Source organism: Gopherus flavomarginatus, chromosome 2, assembly GCF_025201925.1.
Source record: "Gopherus flavomarginatus isolate rGopFla2 chromosome 2, rGopFla2.mat.asm, whole genome shotgun sequence".
Lineage (NCBI taxonomy): Eukaryota > Metazoa > Chordata > Testudines > Testudinidae > Gopherus > Gopherus flavomarginatus.
In genome coordinates, this window is record NC_066618.1 from 16,281,669 (window position 1) to 16,299,457 (window position 17,789).

Below are 17,789 nucleotides of genomic sequence, written 5' to 3' on the forward strand. Positions count from 1 at the left end.
AAGAAGATGAGGATGGGGAAAGAAGAGCTGAGACAGTCCAAGGAGTATCTTAGATGGTCAGCTGACTGGAACAAGGCCTTGTCTCATTTATTACAATGCATACAAACACAGCTTTCATCAGCTTCACTAGGAGCTACTCAGTACACTTGTATGTGGGACAGTAAAGTTCAAGAGGGAGAAAAAAAAATCCTCAAAATATAAATCTTTTACAAAGTATAACTAGACAAACTATTTCAACTATTATTTTGATTCTCTGCATAACAGAAAATAGTTTTAATTCACTTAAATACAACACTGAGTACTGAAACACTGACTCACACTGGGAAAAGGTCTGATGTCTTGTCTACCCTAGAAAGAGTTTGCCAGTAAAGCTATACCCATATAGCCATATCAGCACACCCTCCAAGCACAGACACAGTTTACACAAGCAAAAGAGTTCTGTTGCCAGTATAACTTATGCGATTTCCCCAAACAAAATAAACTATACCTGCAAAAAAACTTTTTTTCCCAAAATAGGTGCAAGCTGCAATAAGCTACACGAGGGCTTTGGCCAGCATACGTACGTTGATTACAGGTATGGTTTTTTTCACACTCCTGGCAAATATTTCAGGTGTAGACTAGGCATTACTATCATGTAACATTGATACTAGTGCTTTGTTCACTTGCTCTGATTTGCTTACCAGGTAACATTTCAATATTAAAAATGTCTGTGACACATGGCTAGAAAGGGTTAAACATCCTGCAAAATAAATAACCCTCAAAAGACATGTGGGGAGATAATGTCTTTGTGTACTTACATATGTATGAGTAGAGTCGACAATGTAATCAACAGTCCCTGTCTATGCTGTATTCTGATCATTCAGAGATCAAAAGAACATCCTAGCATTTAAATGAATTGTAAATATGGGCTCTCTCTATATTCATCTCTCTTTGAGCTGTACAGCAAATAAACTGTGAACGGTGGAGGAACAAACAAATTGCCCTATGTTAATTATATAGCTAAGTACTGGTGATGGACCTCCTTCAAAATCATCTTAATTACCTTTTGAACTCCAACTTGTCAAAAAAGACATGAAATTGGATAAAAGATCCTTTGGTCCTGATTCTGTTATCTCAGATCTGCTTAGGCTTCATCAGGGGAAGTTTGAGTTGCAAGAATGAGATCCCACTTATGCCAATATTCCCTCACTATGATATTTGGACATTGGACTATAATCTATTAACTCTTTCTAAAAGAACTCTTTGCAACTACAAAACTCACCATCTCTGCTATGAATCTTCACCTAAATGAATTGAACTCATATCTGTATGTATATTGATCCTTTAATCATTCTCTCTCTCTCTCTCTCTCTCTCTCTCTCTCTTTTGTTTTTTAATAAAGTTTAGTTTGGTTAATAAGAATTGGCTGTAGCATGTATTTGGGTAAGACTGAATATTCAATAACCTGATAGGTAATGCATCCGATACTTTGGGATTGGTAGAATCTTTTCTTTTATATGATGAAATAAGATTTACAGAAATTTTCATAATCTTTGATGTGGATGCCTGGATGGAGGCCTGGGGCTTGATCACTTTAAGGGAACTGTGTTGTTTGGACTTCTGAGTAACCAGTAAAGTAATAGAGAATCTGTTTTATGCTAGCTTGGTAAATCTAAATATGGCATATCCACTAGCTTTATGGGGATTGTCTGCCCCATTCTTTGCAGTTCACCTTAATTGAGTGATTATAGCTGGCCCCCACTAGAACCCCGGTCACAACATCATACTATGGTTATTAGTTATTTCACTGCTCGGACACCCATTGACTTTAATCAACTTTAGATATGACCCTTGGTGAACAGTGAAAATTTTTATGAAAGCCTTTTTCATTCCCTAGACATTTTATTGCCCTCCATCTTCCTCATTATTACAGCCCTAGTTTTAAACAACATAAAGACACACCCTAGTAGAGATGGTTGAAATGTGGAATTTCTATTTTGTGGGAAATTGCAACATTTCAAAATTTGTTTTCATGCTGAATCTGGATGAAAAGAAATATTTTCAGAATTTCCTGCTAAAGGGAATTCTGAAAGGTTTTCATTTTGGAATTTCAAAATTTCATTTTATTTTAGGGTTTTTTCATCTTTATATTTTCATTATTTTACACCATTTCATGACTACTACTGTGATGACATAATTGTTTATTCTATTTTTTATTTCTTTTAAATCACTATGGGCAACTGCTACTTAGTGCTGATTGAAATCTCTCATCTTTTCTTTATCAAGGTGTCTCCTCTGCTTGTGTGATAATGAAACAGTTTGACACAAAATACAATGTACACAAAGTACACTAAGTGCTTAAGTTATTTTCTAGATCAAACTGTGTCCTCTGTGTGTGGTAATGAAACAGTACTATCCCATTTTCAGTTGCCAAGACAACTTCTAGAATAAGATGCTGGTAGTGGCCACTCAAGACGAAGGCCAAAATGAAAACTGGTCTTCCAACGAAGTAGAATATATCTGGGTACATTTTGGGACTTTTTTGGTCTTTATTATCACCCAAATTTTCACTTCTACTACCTGTGAAATAATGATCGCATCCAAGCAAACTCTAGAGTTCCCAACTTTGTTAAGGTTCATACCTAGGTTTCCATCGTTTCCAACAACAGTACATTTTAGGGCTTTGGAGAATTCGCCCCAGGAGCCTGAAGCACAGTCATCTCTGATCCTCTCTCTTATTAGAGAACCATTCTTAAAACTAAAAACAAACAACAATACAAACTATATATTAAAAAACTGCATTTTCCAGGTCATTTGGACACACAGACCCCAGATTATTAAAGAGGATTTTAACACACTAGAGGATTTATACACACAACTTTCACTAATGTTAATGGAACATATATCTAAATTCCTTAGACTGCTTTGAAAGTCTCAGTCCAGAGTACTATAAGTTGGTGCAACTGAGGTGGAAGAGACAAAGGTGGCTCCAGGTGCTGCCTATGGGACAAACTATCTCCTTGGGCAAATTAGAGCAGCCACAGGGCTATCCTAGAGACCATTCCATCAGCTGAATATCATAGGATGATGTGTTCCAGTTACGCACCCAGCATGTCTCAGAACAACAGCAGTTCTTCCCCTCTATGAAAGAAGAATCTCCAGATGCCTCTTTAAGGTACCTTTAAGTCCCTTTTCTACTACTAGTGCAAAGGTTACATATTTTGGGTCAAGGATCTAGCCCCCAAACCATTACCATTCATGTGATTTCTAGTCCTCTAAATTTAATACACTGCCTTAGATTCATGCTCACCAGCCTCAAATTATACAAAAATGAACCACATCCCTACTATTGACACCAGAGCTTATTCCTCACAATTCTGCAGCTCCTGATCCCCAAATTAAATAATGGGGATGTCATAATGTTGATGCAAATGTTGTCATATACTGTACATAATATTGAATTTTTTATACATTATCATTTTGCAAAGGAAACGAGAAAAATATCTTCTTGACTCCAAATGTAAGAGAAAAATAAAATAAAAGGATGTTACCATAAAAGTGCCATATAGGCTTGAGAGTCAACAGGATTGCAGAAAACATGACCTTCTAATGCAGGCGTTGGTTCTTTAATCCAAAGAAACAATGTGTCGCTTGTGCCAAGACTAATCTGGAGAAGAAAATAATTGCAGTGTTATCACATGAAAGGCAATATAGAAATTAAATTAAACCCATTTATTATTACCACTAATTGTTTTTAAATCACACATTAAGTGAATTGGATTCTTATTATAGCAAGCACTGATTCAGGTTGTCACCCTAATGAAATATGTTCCAGAGACAGAAAGAGATCCAGCAATTTAGAAATTTGGGACATTATCTTAAAAACATTCCGCGAGTTTGCTTAAAATCCTATATTCAGCTCCAGGAAGAACTGAAATGAGAATCAGTCTGACTCCAGTACATAGAAAATCAACAGATTCTCTATTTTGGTTTAGTTGAGGACCTAAGGTTATTGTCCAGGTTACTATTTTACACTCTGTAATAGCTCTAATTTTACCACAGTGATGTGAACATTTTTCATGAATGTGTATTGACTTACCGCAATGTCCCCTTCTTCAAGTTTCATTCCTGCAAGCGATGCTGAAAACATACGTAAGATAGTTCAATTAATAACTAGGCATGCAAGGTAATTATGCTGCACTAGAGATGACATTCTATTCTGTACAGAAAGCCAGCGTAAGGCCCAAGCATAAACTCAAAAGTAGACTTAAGTGGTGACTACGCCTTGTTCACTTTGGAGATGTTCACCCTAAATACTGAAGTTAGTCATTATAGGGCATCCTAGAATCAAAGGAGTTGGAGATTAAAAGTTCTATCATGTCACCTGTTAGTCCACACACTCCCACTTTTCCCCAGTGTGGAATTGTTCTCTATGGTATATTTTCTAGTGTTTTGTTCTCTCAAGTTTTAAGTATCTTAGGCCCTGTTTTGGTAAAGTACTTAAACAAACAAGGTGTCCTACTGACATCAGTGGGACTATCCACGTGCCTAAGTCCTTTGCAGGATTTGAACCTTGAGAAGGATAGTCTTGAAGCTGAAGTACTCATCTGCAATTCAGGCAGTCTTGGTTCAATTCCTGGCTCTGCAACAGACTTCCTGTGTTACTCTTGGCAAGTCACTTAATCTCCCTCTGTTCCACATCTATAAAGTGGGGCCAATGACCATCCCTTTTGCCTGACTTGTCCATTTTGACTATAACTCTGTCTTTTACTATACATATGTACAGTGCCTAGCATAATGAAGCCTCTATCTTGGTTCAGACATGTAAGCACTACTGTTATACAGATGAATAATCATTTAAAAATCTCAAGAAATGGCGCTTCCACACTCTAGTCCATATGAGTGTTCAGAACTTCCACAAACATCCCTAAATCTAACACATCCTGGACACCAGGGAATTTTGAAGCCCCTGCAACTACCTCTTAATTAGAATTTTACTAAACGGCATCATTAAAATTTCTGCACCCACAAGATTAATGAGGTTGGGAGATTAAAAGAATAAAAACAAACTTTCAAGCACTCTGATGCCTGACCTCCCACTGTCTCTTTCAAGTAAGGCTTACACTGTATCTTGTAGTGACAAAGTTTGTCTTCTGTCACTATGTTATTCCTTTTTAAAAAACTATGGTATTTATTCTGCACAAGTTACCGTCTAAAGCACTGCAGTATCATTAATGCAAGTACTAGTGTTATGGACATTAATGTGAAACCGTGCAATACTTTTAAAGCGTTTGTTTCCTGTTTATAGAATTTTACTTTTAAACCTTTCTTCAGGTTTTAACAGGTGATTTCTTTTTAAAGGTTTGGGAATTGGTTTATCTTAATTTAAATATATGTTTATTTGAACTAGGTTTTATCTTCTTCATACTCAGGACTAACAGACTGATTGAAGAAAAGTTCTAGTAGTTAGTGTGACTCTCTGATCTCAGTTTCCACCTTCAGACTTGGAGGAGAAAATGCAAGTTGTTTAAAGAACAGATTTTTCTCAAGCTAAAATGGAAGTGTTCATTGGCAAAGGAAGTTTCTCAGGTGTGAACAAACCAAAACCTAAATTTTCAAGGTGCAATTTAGGTGCACTGTGATTATGAGATGCATTTGGAGTCCATATGCAGTATATATCTCATACAAACCATGTACCTCAGAAGAATCAGTGACAAAGGCTATTGGAAAAAGGTGCCTATGTGTGATATTCTTTCACCATATATAGATCACCTAAGAATTAATGAGTTTATTCAGTGAATATGATAATACACAAACACACAATTATGGAAGCATATTTGTTTACTATCTCACCTGGATTGTCCCCGGTAAATGCTACTACTTTACAGTCTGGACTAAACCCGTAGCGCTGAATATAATATGGAGAAACTGAGCCCTAGGGAGTAAACAAAACATGAAGAAAGCTGAAAAGTGCAAATTAAACCCCGAGTGTCAAAATACATCTATAACACAGATATCCAGAAGATTCTATAGTACTTCTACAGTAGCTGCAATAATTATTTACATTTGTTTTGCAGCGCAGTGCTTTAGAAATTTTTGAGCTAACATTTTTGTCAGATACAAACAAGAAAACCTCCTGAAAACATCCCTCAGATCAGATTCTGAAATGGTGAAGACAACAGCAGCATTCTGACTTCAGATCTCCCTCCAGTTATTCACAAAATATACATATACTTATGTTCCACACCCACATACATATATATTAATATTCAAAGACAGGAATACAGATTGATATGCAATCAAAACCACATACACAGGTAGTATGCATGACTACGTCAAACGTTATATGAATGCTCATCATCGATTACCTTTTATTTCAAGGGTCGAGGATTCCATTCTTTTACATCTCACCAATAACAAATAGTAGCAAGAGGAGACTATTCTTAAAAGTAAGAGGACACTTACAATGACTTCTAAAACACTGCTCCAGTTTTCACTGCCAATACCAGAAGACCAACACTTGGCACTGGAATCACAGCACACTCCCAGATGGGTCAACCATGTTCACTAGTGCTTATATAGTGGTTGGATGCCTGCTATCCCCACTCCCATACATGCACATCTCTTCTTTTTGTGGTGCTGATCAGACCAAATTGATCTATTTCAAAAGGTACTCAACCTGCTTCGTTTTGGCAATATAACAAAGATATGCTAGGTGAACTGAGGGGCTTTTAATAAACCTGATAATTGATCGAAGTTATTGCATGAGCCTTACAAACTTTATAACTACCATACAGTACTGAACTTGAGAAGCTTGAATGTCAGGCTCTATTTCTTCAGTGTTACTGACTGATGACAAAAGAAATACAGTAAATATCGTTCACTCTTCTAAAGGCAAATAAGTGTTTGTGGGTGTGCAAGGAGAGAAAAGAGACTTCTATCATTAGAGCACTGCCAACAGGGTCACTGCAATCTTAGTCTTTGAATCCCCAGCATGCAAAGACCAGAAGAATCTAGTGATGAAAGTAGTGACAGCTAGCAGCCACAAAAGTAGAGCTTGTGCATCCTTTCAAAGATGTCAGCGCTGCTGTTCTGGAATGCACTTCCACAGCACTCCTGAACATAGCAGTCAGTCAGCCAGAACAGCTCTGGGGACTACCCCTAGAGCACAGCATCTCTGTGCAAACATAACGATGAGGGGCCGCAGCTGTTGCACACAGAGCATAGCCCCAAAATCTTCCAATGACATGTTCATCAGCAGTTATCCTTCACTTGCACATACCAATACTGAGCTGGATGGCACAACAGGTCCCAGCTTTTCTTCTAATCCAGGCGCACAAGCATTGAGGCAGGCGGTGGACCATATTTTATCACAAATCTGCAGTAAATTCATTCCAGAACCTACGAGACAACAGTATTCAAACAAGAAATGCAGATTTTGGAACATAAAATAGATTCTGAAAAGAAAACAAAAAAGATACTGCATTAAGGGAATTTCACCTGCCTAAAGGCAGAAAAAAAAACTATAAATAAAAGTGGACATTTAATACTGAAATGGAATGGTCTCAGCTCAGCAGAGCACAGGGATGCTGTACAGTTACTGACTCACAGCTCTGCGGTAGCGTTCATTTTGAAAACGGGGAGGGGCAAGGAATCTTCCCCACTGCATAGGAACTGGATATAGTCAACATCCTTGCACTCCAACCAGTGATGCTAGACTCCCAAAATAGTGGGGGGCATGGACATAGACCTTGCAACCCCTCAACATTGGCCAGCAGAAAATTAAGCATATGCTGCACCCAATCCAAGGGTGATGCAGCAACTGCATTCCCTCCGCAGTCGAGGGAATTGTGCCTGAGGCACAATATCACAGGAATTCCTACTATGGTGGTATGCACCTTTGCACTGTACCCTAGTTGGGCTGTGGTTTTAGGCCATCATCTGGCTGTAACTAATCCTCCTAAGATGACTGCGAAGTTATATTTGTATTATCACCTTCCTTTACAAATGGGGAAATTGATCCAGAGAGGTCATGGTCCAAATTTTAAAAAGTAACCTCTAATTTTGGGTGATACAAGTTTTGGGTCTCCTATATTTAAGATATGATTTTCAGACTTTTTGAATATCTTCAAGTCCAGCTGAAGTCAACTAGAGATGTGAGCACTCAGCACCTCTAAAAATCAGGTTCAGTGTGTGCATTACTGGACACATTTTAAAATTTGGTCCTAATGATTGGCCAAAGCCACATAAATGAGTCAGTGTCAGAGCCAGGATTAGAGTTGAGGTGACACTAAATCCGAGCCCGCAGTTAGCACACTAGATTAATCAGGCCTTCTGAATGGACAGGGCTGCCTCAATAGCTCATTGCATTCCCCTCTCTGTTTATACTGCTCCAGCTTCTCCTCTAGTTAAAAAGGAACAAACATTTTTAAAACCCATGATCGACTGAGCACTAACTGTGGAGATGTTGAATACCATCAACTCTCATTCCCTGCACTGTTCTAAGATATATTTAATTAGACATTTCACTGTACTTTTAATAACCAGAGGTGAATTCTCTAAACTTAGTAATAATGTTATCCTGGGCTAAGAACACTTTTATATCTAATTAGCCCAGGACCTGTTTATCTCACAGACAAAAATTCAGTCATTGTCCAAACTGACTGGGAAATTGGAAACCAGTGGAATTTTGTTCAGCGCTACTGACCTTTAGACACTTCAGCACAAGTAGCAAGAGTGAAACTCACCCTCAGCACAGAGACTGTGAGATCAGGCTGTCCATGGAGTTTTGTGAGGGGCGGGAAATGTAGTCCATCCCTCAACCAACTGGTAGACCACAAGGCTGCAACATGGCCCCTAATCTAAACAATGGGGTAGCCCCCTCTGCACCCCTGTACAAGTATTTGAGACCATTGGATATGCAAGCACTGAGCTAGATGCCACACCCTAGGTTAATTCCTAATAGCCTCTTTTGCTCCAAGCTATTTCAGGCTACTGAAGAGCCCCCATTCACTCCACAGTGCTCAAAGGGTGCAAAAATAACCACATCCCCACTGCAGCTCCTCTTCTAAAAGCACTCTCTCTCTCTCTCTCACACACACACACACACACACGCACGCAGACTCACTCACAGAGGGATTAAGTGCCACAGTGGGACTTGTGCTAGATTAACAGTTTAGTGGCTTAACGTTATATAGAGACAGGGCCGGTGCAACAATTTAGGAGGGGAGCAGCATTTTCTTCGGCAACAACCACAGTGGCCAGATCTTCGGCCGCCCCGGTCGCCGCCAGCATTTAAGCAGAGGGAGCTAGGGCAGGGGAGCACTGGGAGGGCTGCCTGCAGCAAGTAAGGGGGAAGGGGGCGGCACACAAGCCTGGGAGGCGGAAGAAGTGAAGCAGGGGTGAACTGCTTCACTTCTCTCACCTCCCAGGCTTGCGGCGCCAATCAGCATAGGTGCCGCAAGCCTGAGAAGCAGGAGAAGTGAAGCAGCGATGGCGTGCTCGGGGTGGAGACGGAGCAGGGGTGAGCTGGGGCGGGGGAGGTGCCTCAGGGCGGAGGGTGGGGAGCTGCCGCAGGGGAGGCGTCTCAGGGCAAAGGGGGGGAGCTGCTGCGGTGGGAGGGGTGCCTGAGGGCGGAGGATCAGGGCAGAGGCTCAGGGACAGGGGAGGGCACAAGGTGGAAGTTTCACCTAGGGAGCGAAACATCCTTGCACCAGCCCTGTATAGAGAGGTCCAACAATGAGTATGTATGGGATATTTACACCAAATAACACATGGTCCAGTGTTAAAACATAACAGTGCCAGGGCTTCAAGAGTGAATGTAGCTTTACAGACAGAGTGTATTATACACCTTTGGGACACTAACTCAGGCCACATAGTAGGAAATTTAGATTACATCTTACCCGAGTTAACGATGTATAAATGAAAATAAATGGATTAAATTCAATCAATCAATCTCATTTCATGCAAATTAAATACACTTAATAAATTATATGCTGGTTAATTTGCCCTATGATTCAGCAGCAGGAATTTGACATAGCACAGCACACTTCCCATGGACAAGAAATGTATTTCTCTTTCCTGCTGTCAATCACACCCACAACCACCAAATGCAATAAATACAACAGGATTTAAAGAGACACATGGATATTCCAGCTTTTTCACGTTCTCTTAAAGGGACCATTTCCCACCACTTAAGGCCCCTGTACATGGTCTAGGCCAGGAGTCTGCAAGTGGTGTGCTGAGTCTTCATTTATTCACCCTAATTTAAGGTTTTGCATGCCAGTAATAATGTTAACGTTTTTAGAAGGTCTCTTTCTATACGTCTATAATATATAACTAAACTATTGTTGTATGTAAAGTAAATACGTTTTTTAAAATGCTTAAGAAGCTTAATTTAAAACTAAATTAAAATGCAGAGCCCCCGCAGACCGGTGGCCAGGACCTGGGCAATGTGAGTGCCACTGAAAATCAGCTCGCGAGCCACCTTTAGCACATGTGCCATACGTTGCCTACCCCTGGTCTAGGCATATTGGGAGTCCTTGCACAAGGACTCTGCAAGGATAGCACAGTGTCTGGACAAATCTAAAAAGGCCAAAGAGGGATGTTTTGTGGAAAAGCTCTATCACACATCTAGCTTCCTAGAGTAAAATGCCAAGTGTCTAAAGGTTTAATTATTCAGAGCAATAAAAGTTTTTAAAGAAACATATGGTGATTTTGTGGGTAAATTCCTTATCGGAACCTAGAGACACATTTAATCAGACTTCTCTTATGCCGTTTTGTAAAACGGCATGACAGTTCCAGTGTTTAAACTCTATATCACCATTTGTTTGCATGCAGTTTTCTAGTCCCTTCTATGCAAAATGCGACTGGCAGAGCATTAAAACCTCCCACTTTAATCCTGTTCTATGGACACAGGGTGCATAAAATTGATTTTTAAAATACACAAATTGTGAGGTTTATTTAAATCAAATGTCTTTGATTTAAATTATAAATACGTTTCTTTTTAAAAATAAACCTTTTTAAAATTAAATTTGAAAATTGACAACCCAGGTTAAGGCCTAAAATTACTATAATCTATTAAAATAATTTAAATTAGATACAAAAAGTAGTATTAATCAGTACAGGTCTGCTGCCAAGTTTCAAAGGAAGTCAAACCACAGAACTGGTGGAACCACAGTTTGTTGAAGTGCTAAACCAGCTTTTGACAGCTGAAGCCTCTTCTGCAGGTGCAGAGAGAATATCTTCTTCGTATCAATTTATTCAACTAGTTCAGTGCAATGACTAGTTTGTTCAAAGTTAAGAAACCAATTGCAAGTTGACAAAAGCAGGAAAGTTTGTTTTCCCCTTCCAGTCTACAAATAAAAACTAGGTGTGAAAGGATTAAATCTACTGGTTCTAAAATCTTGAAGGACATGGTGAATAGAAACAATCAGTTCAGTTAATTCATTACAGATAATACTTCCTTTATATAATAAATTAGATACTTTTGAATATAAAACATATTATGATAAAATTTTTGATCATTTTTTTACTTTGCATCCAGCACATTTAAGGTACTTGTATTTAATAATAAAAAATTTAAATGCTGCTTTTGAGCATTTTAATTTAATTGCATTTCCATCCAAATGAAAGGTTGATACAAATCACAAATAAAAAAAATTAATCGACTAGTAAATAAGAAATGCATCATTCACCATTTTCTACCATAACAAAAAGAAACTAAGAATCTGAATAAATGTGTTAACTTATATAGTTTAAATAATTTTGTATAGATATAGTGTATCCTCATTAGCTAAAAGAAGCAACAGATTTATTATAAAGGCTATATATAGCTGCAAATTAACACACTAAAAATCAACATGCTTTAATAAAAATCACACTTTCTTTAGATAAATAACTAAAGTATAAATGCAAAACAATTAAAATTGAGTATTTATAACAAGGTTTTCTGCTTGCTGATTTAAATCATGATTGAAGTGGGTGATTTAAAGTGTTTTGATTTAAATCAATCCACTCTGTATGGACATAACATTATTTATTGAATGTCAAATAGCTTTCATATATATATATATTATATGCTCTCACAGTGTTCACAACACCACAAAGCCAGTTAGATGGGCAAAACACCAACCTTTGCAATTCACTCTGAGCTCCTACAATGAAAAGATGATAATTCAATTCCCTCGGGCCATCAATTGCTAATAAATGTTCAGATATTTCTATACTACTCAAGGGTGAAAGGATCATTTAATTTACCTTCCCACTCAGAACCTGGTTGAAAAAAATGTAAAAAATATTTTAAATTAACTCAACCTATTGGAGCCTATAGGGAGAAATTAATATTTTACTTATATCTATCTTTACATATAAAAGACAGGTAGAATACACATACCTTCCTACATATTCATCTAGATGGCAGTCTAAAGATTGCCAGTACCCCAAGAGTTAAAATCAAGGTGAGTCAAGCCATACAAAGCAAAGCCAGATCTTTGACCTATCACTTCATATGGACACACACTCAACAATAAATGGATTCAATATCGGAGGTCATGGTTCAATGGTGATTGAGAAGAGGTTCCATATGTCGATGAAAGGGATTCAGTATCTCATTGCAAGCATCAAGTGGTAGTTCAAGATGACCAAGTGCAGTTAGGATCAGCAAATGTTAATTACTGATACAAAAAAAGCCTAAATGATTCAACACTGGGGGGAAAAAACAAAGTTATATTACAAAGGGCCAAAAGACATTGCCTAATTGGATTTATTAATGGACTAAAAGTGAAAAAAATATCCAGTGATCAATACTGTAAAACATATATATAACATCTAGTGTATTTGTGTAAAAGCTCTCTTCTTGGCGAGTCAAATTTGTAGCTGGTAGATCGCTATTGGCACCAACAGAGCTACACCAGGATGAATTTAGGCCAATATGCTTCCTCTTCATGGAATCATAGAATATTAGAATCATAGATTATTAGGGTTGGAAGGGACCTCAGAAGTCATCTAGTCCAACCCCCTACTCAAAGCAGGACCAATCCCCAGACAGATTTTTGCCACAGATCTCTAAATGGCCCCCTCAGGGATTAAGCTTACAACCCTGGATTCAGCAGGTTAATGCTCAAACCACTGAACTATCCCTCCAACTCTTGACAAAGGCCTTAATTTAGTATGTTGTTCTTTGGTAGAACATAAACAAGTATGCTAATCTATGGAGTGCCTCAGGTACTTAGAAAACATTTCAAAACATAAAAGCCTCTCCATATCAAGAGCTGAGTAGCTATTCTTTAAGGTGTTTTTTTTTTTAAAAAAAGTAACAATGCCTTAAGGTGACACACTGAAGTATTTTAGGTCCCAAATGTATCTTACTTTTAACAGCTGCAAAACATACATGGAAATCGTTCCTCATTTCCCACAGTGTAGTTAATTTTTTTTAATCAACCAAGCGAGAGTGTTCTGCTGCTTACTGATAGCGAGTCATGTCTTATGAGACTGGCTCTTAAAAAGGAAAAATTTTGAATTGGAGTAAGTAACATTTCCTAGTGTAATCTACAACTTTAAAGATATAAGTTGTGTAGTCCTCTAGTGTAACTTGACAGGGTCTTTAAAAGCCTACATGACCTGAAGTTAAACCTACAGAAATGAAGAATAGAGGTCTATTATATTAACATTATTTTGAGAGATGTATTTCCAAATGCAATATACAGGATCCATGGAAAGAGATCAAGTGAACTAGAGGAAATTGTACAAGACAAGAAAATAACAAGCCTTTCTAATCAGCAGCAAAATAACTACTGCATAATAATTATTTTTATTATTGGAATTAGAACGATCTCCCATTATGTTAATGGAAGACAAGGGAATGGAAGACAAAATGTAACTTAAATAATACATGATCTTCATTCTAGTAAAGACTGGCACTGTAATGTCTTACTTCATTCTCTCATCCTTTTCACACAAAAATTTAATAAATTTTACATCCTCAGGACTGAATATTTACTCTAGGTACTTAAATGTCCAGAGGAGCAACAAAATTAGAAGGGCACCATATGTGTAAGTTAGAGCTGGTTAGAATGCTATATGTTATCTGTGAAAAAATTCAAATGAAACAAAATATTTCCAATTTTGTTCTAAGTTTTTCACAACTTTTTTTGTTTTTTTGACTAAACCAAAAAATATTTCCATTTCAAAAACTGAAAAAGTTGTTTTTCCTACCTATCTTCTCTCTCTGAAAATAGTTTTCAAAAATCAAATCATTTTAATTTTTCCTTGAAATACAAATGGAAAATTTCAACCAAAATGAAAATTTTCTTTTCATTTGAAAAGTCATTTTTTACACACACACAAAAAATCCCAAAGAGTTTTGACCAGCTTTAGTTTAAGTACAGCATTTCAGGGTTGATTTTCCAAAGTGCTGAGGTGCTTTGTGAGGGACTAAGCACCCTCAACTCCCAATAAAGTCAATGGGTTGCACTTCCTGACTATCCATAACCTGCACTAAAGATCATGGGAGTGACAGGTGCTCAGAATCTTTCAGGATTTGGCCCATTGGGAAAGATGATGTAGACCTGCAAAAATTATTACTGAAGCTTACTGAAACTTAAAGGTAACCTGCAAAGAAAAAAGTAATTGGGCTAGTCACCTTTTTGCCAATGTTATAATGCAAAAGGCCTGTTTTGTTCATATTTATTTATTTTTGTTGGTTTTTCCTCTTTAAATTAGCAATTAAGACCCTGTCTTCGCTCACTTTGATGACTGAAAAAATACCAAGACAACGTCATCACAAGAAAGTGATGACATCAAGCAATTGAAAAGGGAAGGGATTTTTTACTTAGATCGTTTAAAACCCTTTTATTTGTTTGCTTTAGCTAACACCAATGTAACAACATCAGCTAATAAAAATTTTAGAGAAAGGATGTTTTTGTTATAAATTTGTCCACCAATTAAGATGAGAAAGCTCATATACATGTTATGAGACCCAGTCCAAACGACGGAAGAATAGAAATATCAGGAATGTCAAGTCTAAGGCAACAAAAAGCAAAATTATAACTTTGACAGACATTTCAGACATCCTTTATACATCATAAAGCAGAAAAATAAAGTGCACAAATCCATTTTTGCAAAAACCTTTGAGGGATTCTGTAAGAAAGTGGAGGTTAGAAAGAGAGAGTGAGTGTGAGAGTGAGAGTTTTTGTGTGTGTGTGCGCATGCATGCACATGCATGTAAGCACGTGTGGACAAAGGGCTGACAGAATTAAGATGAACACTAAAATGGGAATAATTAATTCAGGGCAGAGCCACAAGTTCAAATACGCTCATCATCAGAGCAGTAAGACTTGAACATGTGGGAAACATCTTGCCTCTCTTCTACTCATGATGGGGAGACAAAGGGAACTCCCATGCTAGATGGTTTCCACTGAAAAAGAAGAGACACAACACTTACCATCACAATAATCGATGGGTGCATAAGCACTAAGAAAAAGGGATGCTGCAAAGCTACTAACCACAGAGATTCTCTGAAACAAAAAGATAACATGAGATAGTAACTCCCGTCAACACTCATGCCAAAGCAACTGCAGTTTGAGAAAATGAAAGAAACAAAATATTAATAAAATCTCAGCAATGAGTACTGTCTGCCAGAAAAAGAAGTACTACAAGAATTATCCAGTAAAATGTTCCTGCCTGGGTTTATAGAAGACATTCATATAAAAAGGAACCTTATAATAAAAGCTTTTAATAGCTTTTAGCTCTGAAATATATAAAATATACACAATATATTAGCATATTCTGCCTTAGCATGAATTACTGCACATTATGCATGAAATCTGCATACAAAAAACAGAGAGGCAGAAAAATCAAAGCATGGATGACAGCACAGAAACCATACCGACACCATCCATCAGTGAATCCAAAGGGTAACCAAAGTTAAACAAGGAATAGATCTTACAAACTTCTGCTGCCTCTTCCAATAAATTTTTCCATCACCCCAACGTGGGCTCTTGTCTTCCTGAGTTCATCAACTTCTTCCTAAGTCAGGCAACATAGACCACCCTTGCAGTTAGCCCTCTGACAGCCATCAGCTATGCATGGCAACGCTACCTGCTACTATGCCACAAAATAACTGCTCAGAGATAGACTGTAGATGGAATCATAAGGATGGTAGGCTTTCATGACTCTATCTCTTTTTGAGGCTCTACCCAAGGACACATCTAACATGGCTGAGGAACACAGGCCCTGCCCTTCCTAGTGCTCCAATGGATGCTAACTGTCTGAAAGAGAATGAGGAGTGTTGGGTTAAAGGTTGGTTCTGGCTCAACTCTCTAAATCAGCCAGTAAAACAGGCTGGCACAGTGGAGGGAACGCACTGCATCCTCTATAAAGTGGTGAGCTGCCAAGCTAGTGTGTGCTGCCTGAGGATCCTCAAGAAGAATTCTTGCCAAGACAGAATTCCTCCTGGGGGGTCCAGTTGTAATATGGCACTACCATATTCTTTTCAGCACAACTGAGGAAGCCAAAGTTACAATCTAGTCCTCAGCCTCTAGACCCACTCTGATCAAGGGCTCAGATTGCAAGGATCCAAGTTTAATTCACTTCTGTATTTGGTCTTAAATTTGTGACCAGAATATATAGTCTGTCTTCCATCCATTCCACACTAGAATAAGGGGTGTCACAATGACATTCATGCAAATACACACAGAACAATATTAAAGAAAATATTTCTTTATAAAGCATATAGTGAACCTGTGAAACTTACTGCTGAAGGAAGTCAACTGGTCCATATTGGTAATGGATTTTAAAAGCCCTGGAAATTTTATCAAGTGCAGTAATAAATGCCAAAACAGGAGTCTCAGACAGATCTCATGCTTCAGAGTGTATGACCTTCCCTCACGTACAACACTTCCTATATGCATTACAGGGGTTTATCACCTAGCTCTGAAGCACAGAGTATCAATCATTGCTTGAGGCAGAACATCAGATTTTCACCCTTGAGCAGTTAAAATAATATTGTGATTGTTGAGTTCTGAAATGTCAACAAAAAAGGAAACTTTTGTTTGAAATGCGTAATTTATTTTCAGAGGGGTAGCTGTGTTAGTCTGGATCCGTAAAAGCATCCAACGAAGTGGGTATTCACCCACGAAAGCTCATGCTCCAATACGTCTGTTAGTTTATAAGGTGCCACGAGACTCTCTGCTGTAATTTATTTTATAATTCTAGAGATCAAAATAACTTTCAAAGGCCAATTTGTTAAAAAGGGCTCAACTCAACCTCCAGTTTTTGCTGGGTAACACTGCCTGGCATCTGTTTTGCATCAGCAAACATTGCACTGATGCATGCAAATAGCTGTTCTGTGGGTATATCAACTGTGCATAATCACTTGTTTGTGAACGAATGTGGGAATACCTACACAAACTGGTGCAAATGCAAATTTTGTGCAGGCAAAATTAAGGCCTACTTTTTAAAAACTTCAATTCAAAATGTTGTGACCCAGAAGTATTCACAATGTTAAAGGCATCATTCTAAAAGGATCTGATATTTAATTTTCATCTGCCAAATAACTGACAATTAAAAAAAACAGACACTTTATAAAAGCATTAGCTATTTTGCATTATGAAAACTAATTCAATAAACAAAATGTACTTCTTTTTAGCAAAAACTTTTTTATATTTCCTTAAAAAAATTACAAAGATTTTCAACTGTGATTTCCAGTAAGTGGATTGAAGTTGAGCCAACCTCAGTTTGTGCGTAGACCTCAGGATTCTGGCTGTAAATCTTTGCTATCTGGTTTCCTGTAAAACGCTGAGAAAGAAATG

At 37.8% G+C, this 17,789-nt stretch overlaps 1 protein-coding gene across 9 annotated transcripts in view; it reads right to left on the bottom strand.

The window, feature by feature from the left end:
- XYLB (xylulokinase) overlaps window positions 1-17,789 on the bottom strand; it is a 144,923-nt gene that overhangs the window by 112,339 nt on the left and 14,795 nt on the right. For all 9 annotated transcript variants that reach the window (XM_050941541.1, XM_050941535.1, XM_050941540.1 and 6 more), the window contains 7 exons: window positions 17,710-17,775; window positions 15,422-15,494; window positions 7,262-7,380; window positions 5,833-5,914; window positions 4,079-4,119; window positions 3,531-3,646; window positions 2,622-2,737 (listed from right to left, as the gene is read on the bottom strand). In XM_050941541.1, coding sequence (XP_050797498.1) covers window positions 2,622-2,737; window positions 3,531-3,646; window positions 4,079-4,119; window positions 5,833-5,914; window positions 7,262-7,380; window positions 15,422-15,494; window positions 17,710-17,775 — 613 coding nt within the window. The remainder of the gene's footprint in view (window positions 1-2,621; window positions 2,738-3,530; window positions 3,647-4,078; window positions 4,120-5,832; window positions 5,915-7,261; window positions 7,381-15,421; window positions 15,495-17,709; window positions 17,776-17,789) is intronic.